General features: G+C 35.1%; 1 protein-coding gene across 1 annotated transcript in view; it reads left to right on the forward strand.

Annotated features, from left to right (window-relative positions):
• The window catches only part of LOC107663921 (E3 ubiquitin-protein ligase MARCH4-like), a 20,830-nt gene that overhangs the window by 9,444 nt on the left and 3,939 nt on the right, over positions 1-7,447 (forward strand). The window contains exons 2-3 of the mRNA XM_016454332.1: positions 5,079-5,234; positions 6,360-6,552. Coding sequence (XP_016309818.1) covers positions 5,079-5,234; positions 6,360-6,552 — 349 coding nt within the window. The remainder of the gene's footprint in view (positions 1-5,078; positions 5,235-6,359; positions 6,553-7,447) is intronic.

A 7,447-nucleotide genomic window follows, 5' to 3' on the forward strand; every position in this document is an offset into this window, starting at 1 on the left:
CTAATGATTTATATATATATATATATATATATATATATATATATATATATAAATATAAATGTTGGCTGCATGATTGTTTATATTTTGACAACATGTAAACTATTGTATTGCATAGCTCTATAAAGTTGGATATACATTACATTTTCTCTCATTATGCTGTGTTATCACCAAATCTTGGATTCAATCTTGTTTTCTTTCAATTTGCACAGGTTTTTTTTTGTAACTGATTGATCATAGGCCTGATTGATCTGAGTGAAATAAAAAAAAACATTATTTGTGGATAATTTTGGCAATTTTCACTCGGAAACTGAGCAGCATAAGCTCAGATCAATGAGGCCTGCAATCAATCAGGTCCAAAAACAAATACAAAACCTGTGCTAACTGAAAAAAAAAAACAAGTTGACGAAAAGATTGAATCCAATATTTGGTAATAATATAGCATAATTAGAAATTTATAAGCAATTTTTGTTGGCTTGTCATATTTGACTGGGAACACCATAAGTGCAACAAGAGGAAAAATATCAGAAAAGTACAAGAATAATCAACTTTTTTTCTTTTTTTTTGGAATTGCTATATCCTGTGTGAGTAAAGTCAGTAGGTCTTAGTCCAATGTGATAAGAATAACTTGAATTTTTGGGAAAAAAAAGAAAATGACTGGAGTGCAACACGAGGGACAGAATAGCTGACACTGTCCAAAAAAGAGTGTAGAATTCATTAACAACGAATTCAGATCGCTTCTGTTCACATTACATGCATTTACTGAACGTTTGGTTGCCACTACTTTGAACAGGAGTGAAATGAACGGCATTAAACTCTTTATCCGCCGTGTGGCTCTCGGTGGAGTAAGTGAAACAGATTGTCACAGTTGTAATGGCCGTCTGATTCGTGCCCTGAGAACACGGAGGTGGATTAGACTGCAGGTTTGGACGTGCTCCCCGTCTCCTCCTGTGCCGCCCTCCTCCCATTGGCTGTTCCTGCTCTCCTCATACTGACCGGCCAACTCGCTCCCACTAAGTCCATCTGCAGACAGGCCTGTGTCTGTACCAACACTCCCATTCTATATCCTCTCGATGCTGTGACGGAGGTAGCACTCCTCTTGGCTGAAGGAGCATCGGGGTCGTGCTTATATAATACTTGCGTTAAGTTGAGCTCGAGGCGGCTTTTACTGAGAGCTCCACTCAGGAAGCACGGATGAGATTTCTGGACTATTTTGATTGTTTGTCCCAGACAGCAATGAGATTAATGGAGAACTTTAGGTCTTCTCAGGTGTTTCTCCTGAGGAAAAAACTGAAATCTCACGTTATTCCTCCAGAGATCTCGACAATGTCTCAAACAAAGTCTGCCATCAAAAGTCAGCAATTTCAATTTAAACTCAAATATTTCTCATAAATGTATCCAAAGATCAAATAATCTGAGCTGCTATATATGCTATTTTTCCCAACTTTATGGGTAATGATGTTAATATTTTAATGATACAGAATTCAGCCCTGTTGAAAAAAGCAGCATATGCTGGTTAGGCTGGTTTAAGCTGGTCCTTAGCTGGTCATGTGCTGGTCCTGAGCAGGAGCTAGTTGCTTAGGACCAGCACTTGACCTGCTTTAGCCAGCTCAAACCAGCAGCCATGCTTCAAAACATACCTAACCAGTATATGCTGGATTTTTCAACAGGGAGCTCTCTCAATATAACCTCAAACATTTCTCATCAAGTATTGCTTTCCTCATTCGGTGAGAGCTACTGGCTCATTTGTCTATTCTTATTTTTACTCATTTTATGAGAAATTTCTGAGATAAAGTCACTTGACCTGCTTTAACCAGCTCAAACCAGCAGCCATGCTTCAAAACATACCTAACCAGTATATGCTGGATTTTTCAACAGGGAGCTCTCTCAATATAACCTCAAACATTTCTCATCAAGTATTGCTTTCCTCATTCGGTGAGAGCTACTGGCTCATTTGTCTATTCTTATTTTTACTCATTTTATGAGAAATTTCTGAGATAAAGTTAATACTTGATTGAAACTTGTCTGAGAACTCCATTAAGTCTCTTGAGCTCTAAAAGAGCAATACAATTTTCTAGGAGACACAGAGGAAAGAATAATCACAAATGAGATCTCATTTGTTTCTCCTCGACAGCAATGAGATTAATGGAGACTAAAATGAGTCTCCTGCTTCTCAGATGTCTCTCCTGTGGAAAAAAGACCCCAGTTATCCCAATACTGTCTCAAACAATGCTCAGATTTGCCACAATACCAAAGTCTGGAATCAAAAGTCAGAGATCTCAATATGATTTCAAATATTTCTCATCAAATCTTCCAGGTCCAAGCTTTTCTCATTAGATTGAAAGCTTGCTGTGTGCTTAGAAGTTGCTCTTTTACAGCTCAGGAGACACAATGGAGTTCTCAGACATGTTTTATTCAAGTAGCAACTTTGTCTCAGATGTTTCTCTGAAAATTCCGTGAAATACAAATATTTGTCAACTTGTGTCGATTTGCATTTCTCCTAATTAAGTTTTAAAGTTGATAAATGAAACATAACCGATCACTCCATTATGTATCCTGAGCTTTGAATGAGCAAACTCTGAGCAATAACACCCAGAGCATTAATGCGTCAGTTCTGGGTTTTGACATGAGAAACAGTTTTGAAACGTTTTACTCGCACTCGGTTTATACACTGGAGAGAGATGAGAGGGCACGTTGCGTGTGCGAGTGTGGATGTCTCTCAGCATGACGCTAGCGTTAGTTCTCGAGTGTTTGCTCGAAGGTGAGCACTCACACTGCGCCGCACCTGTTCCTGTGTCTGCTCCTCAGTTACGCCTCACAGACACATCTACATCCATCCGCATTCCATTAACGCTGTCATCTACACACACAACACTCACTACAACACAGTCCAGGAGGAAATATACTCCACTACACACACACTAGAGGCTCTGCTCCAAAACACAGAGAGCTGCCTACTGACAAAAACCAGATTCAGCCAGCCTAAATTGGTTTGCTGGGATTGTGTTGCTGCTTAACTAACGCCAGAATATTCTAATAAGCATACATACAGACAGCATACATAAATATTGAGCAGAACAGTCCATTTCTAATGAGATTGAATAGTACTATGGTTGTAAATTCCATTCCACTTCCATTTTCCAACTATTAATTCCCATTACATTTACATTTAGTCATTTTGCAGGCGCTTTTATCCAAAGCGACTTACAATTGGGGGATACATAAAGCGATTCTTCTTAAAGAGGCGAACAGATACAGGAAGTGCTTGTAATACCAAGTTTCAGGCATTGTTCAAATAAGTACAAACTAGAAAGGGAAGGAATAAATAAAGAGAAAGACAGTTTTTTTTTTAGGATGAAGTCAAGTAGCTTTTAAAGAGATGAGTTTTCAGCTGTCACTTGAAAATTGTCAGGGATTCAGCATTCCGGATAGGGGTGGGAAGATCTTTCCACCAGCCAGGAATGGTGAACGAGATTTCTGATGTTGTGCAATGCAAACCTGCAAGATCGAGCAGTTCATTATCCCAAAATGCAGAAGATAAATAAAATAAATAAATAAAATGATTAATGATAATACACAAATATACAAGTATTTTCATAACAATAACATTAAAATGTAAATCAGGAGAAGAATGAAAGAAAATCATGTAAAAAAAGAGAATGTTAATGTCATATATTAAATAAATTAAAATTTCAATTAAAATGAATTAAATAAAAAATGCAAAGCACATTAAATTATTTCTAAAAATTATATACTTCTAATATGCTAATTTTGTGCTTCAACATTTGGTGCCAAGATTTGGTTTCTTATTACTTTTTTTAAATTTTATTATCATCATCAGTATTAAAAACAGTTGTGCTTGTTGTTTCATATTTTTGTGGAAACTGCATTATTTCAGGATCCTTTGAATAGAAAGGGATTTCTTAAAAAAAGAAAAAAAAAGAAAAGTTAGTTTACTGTGATTCTCAGGGCTCCTGATGATCCAGAAAGCAGCAGTTTACCGTATATAGTGCACTTAAAAAGCCTCTCTGAATGAATGTTTGACTTTAGTTCTTTTTTCTTTTTAAAATTCATACAGTGTCCATGAAGAAGATAAATGATTTGTTCTGAAATAGTCAATTCACACACTTAATTTTTCATTACGGTGTCCATGAAGAAGATAAATTATTTGTTCTGAAATAGTCAATTCACACACTTAATTTTTCATTACGCCCGAACTGTCAACTGCAGTTTCTAAAAACCAAGATAAAACATTCAATAAGTGCTTGGTATTGGAAAAAGTGTAGAGAATAAAAGCTTTTTAAAAATACGTTCACGGCAAACAAAAGAAAAAAAATAACACCACAATTAACCCTATAAAGTCTACTTTGTCATATTTGATGCATGCATTTCTAAGGCCTCTAAATGATCAACATGATCAAAACTGTGCTGTGAAAGCTGTTGCACACAATCTACTCCATGCCTTCTGTCCTTCATGCTTAACTTCTCAGCAAGTAAAAGGCCTTTTAGTATCATTGTAAATCATCCACCTTCAGCTCATGCTTCACGTGTCTTTTTGCTTTTTGTGAAATCTTTACTGACTTGCAAAAGTAATTTTGATATTGTTAGTAATGTATAGTAATATTTAAAGATGATCGCTTACTGGACTGAAGCAACATAAGTTTATTGATTATCTATACTTCATTTGTTGGAAAAATCATGTTCAAATGTGAGTATCAAATACGATCAGGCTTTTGAAGATGGTTTATTTGTTCATCTCTCAGTCATTATTGTATTGCATTGCATTGTTTTGATCATCAATCTAAGCATTTAAATATCATCTTACTAAGACATGTTATTGGAGATATAGAGTGACAACTGATATTTATATGCATTTTAAGTAGTCTGTTATTCTGTTGTAAAGATCTTATTTTTTTTACATTACAAACATCAGAATTTCATCACTTTTTGGTCATATAAATATCAGCATCTGCACCAAATTGCATATTTTTGCTAAAATATGTCTCTGAAAAAATCTGAGGTGCTTTTTCCTCCTCAAATATGAGCTCCAACTTGTGTGTGTATCTGTGTGTGTGTTTCAGGCTGAGCTGCTGAGCCCGTGTCGCTGCAGTGGCTCCGTTCGCAGCACTCATCAACCGTGTCTCATCAAGTGGATCAGTGAAAGAGGCTCGTGGACCTGTGAACTCTGTTACTACAAGTATCAGGTGATCGCCATCAGCACCAAGAACCCGCTGCAGGTACAACACCTCAAAACCATGTCAAGATGCAACATTCGGAATTTAATTGTGGATTGGGATTCTTAATTATTCTATTAATAATTATTTTACTTTTGAGGAAGATCACTTTAATGTGTGCTAAGCACATACTACCATTCAAAAGTTTTAATGTGTTTCTCTTATGGTCACCAGGCCTACATTTATTTGATAAAAAATACAATAAAAACAGTAATAATGTGAAATATTATTACAATTCGGAAAAAAGAATTTTACATTTGAATGTATTTTAAAATATAATTTATTGCTGTGATCAAAGCTGAATTTTCAGCATCATTCTAATATGCTGATTTGCTGCTCAAAAAACATTTCTTAATATTTTGTAGAAATTGTGATGCTTTTTTTCAATATACCCTGATGAATAGAAAGTTTGTTAAAATAGAACTAATAGGATCTTTCAAGAAACATTTCTGATTATTATCAATGCTGAAAATAGTTGTGTTGTGTAATATTTTTGTGGAAATGGTAATATATTTCATTTCAGGATTCCTTGATGAGTAGAATTGATTTGAAATAGAAACCTTTTGTTACAGTATAAATGTCTTTACTGTCACTTTTGATCAATTCAAGGTATTAAGGTATCAAGATATTAATTAATTTACTGACCCCAAACTTTTGAATGGTAGTGCACTAATCAAAATCAATAGTGTATGTAATAGTGGTCGTACTATATTTTTTAACTGAAGTGCCATTTATAAGGAACATTACAAACAATAAAACTCCAAATGTGTATCTGTAACTACACCGGCACTGGGGTTTAGTAAGTCAGGAATCATGTTGTTGACCAATACAAACCTAACTAACTGTGCAGCTGATTCTTGATTCATTTAGAGAATCAAAAAAAAAAAAAAAAATCAGTTCATAGCCATTATTTGTTTTCAAATCATAGGACATTTGAATCATTTAAATGTAGCATTTAAAAAAGGAATTTTTGAATCACTTATATGTAGCATTTCATTTTTAAATTATTTACATCTAGCATTTAAAAATGGAAGTGGATCTTTTGGCTTTTAATCTTAAATAGTAGAACAGAGAAATGCAGTAGCACTGAAATCCCCTGCTCTCCGTCTCTTTTGTGTTTTAATGAAGTGGCAAGCGATTTCGCTCACCGTCATTGAGAAGGTCCAGATAGCAGCGGCGATCTTGGGTTCGCTCTTCCTCATCGCCAGTATCTCGTGGCTGGTGTGGTCGTCTCTCAGCCCTTCAGCCAAGTGGCAACGGCAAGACCTGCTCTTCCAGATCTGTTACGGGATGTACGGCTTCATGGATGTCGTCTGTATCGGTATGTACAGTTTGCTTGGGGTCAAAGGTCAAGTTAGGTTCATCGTATGTTCAGTCAGAATGAGTCTTTTACGCAGTTTTGTTTAGCACTTGTTTTACTGGGAAAGAAATTTTACGTTCTGAAAGTCACAGTATGTTTTCTTAGTACAATTAATACATTTACAGTTCACAGAAAATTTCTTTAGAGAAATCCACAGAAAGTATGAAATCCTTGACATACTGTGTCTGTAATGAATTGCATTTAATCACAAAAACCCAACATACCTCATATGATCTTCTGTGATTCACAATGCACACCAGTGACCATGAGTCCAACGCAGCAGGATTAAAATCTAAAGAAAAAAAAAAAACCCACTTAGAGCAACAGATTTAAAAATCATATTATGCATGAATATGTAATAATGTTAACTACTTCCATTTCAATGATTGACTCACATCAGGGTTATTATTATTCACTAAAACTAAAAAGAAAAAATATAATGTTGGTACTTAAAACCAAATAAAACTAAATTAAAATAAAAAAAAGTACTAAAATAACAAAATAAACTGAGATTAATAAATAAAAATGAACAAAGCCTATATAGACATATTAAAAAAAGCTAATAAAAATGATAAAAACACACGAAAATGACTAATTGTAAAAGAAAATATAATAAAATTGAATTCGAAATTCAAATTCCTGGACAGCAACCAATCTGGCTTCAGAAGTAGACATTCGACCGAGACTGCCTTGCTTTCAGTTGTTGAAGCCTCTGATGATCAGACGATAGCTGCTCGCATATCAGCATGTCTAACAGACATTTCTTATTGGATGATGGACCATCACCTTCAACATGTCACACCTCTGTTCATCAATTTGCACTGGCTACCAGTAGCTGCTCGCATTAAATTCAAGG

Source organism: Sinocyclocheilus anshuiensis, unplaced genomic scaffold, assembly GCF_001515605.1.
Source record: "Sinocyclocheilus anshuiensis isolate Anshui unplaced genomic scaffold, SAMN03320099.WGS_v1.1 scaffold81, whole genome shotgun sequence".
NCBI lineage: Eukaryota > Metazoa > Chordata > Actinopteri > Cypriniformes > Cyprinidae > Sinocyclocheilus > Sinocyclocheilus anshuiensis.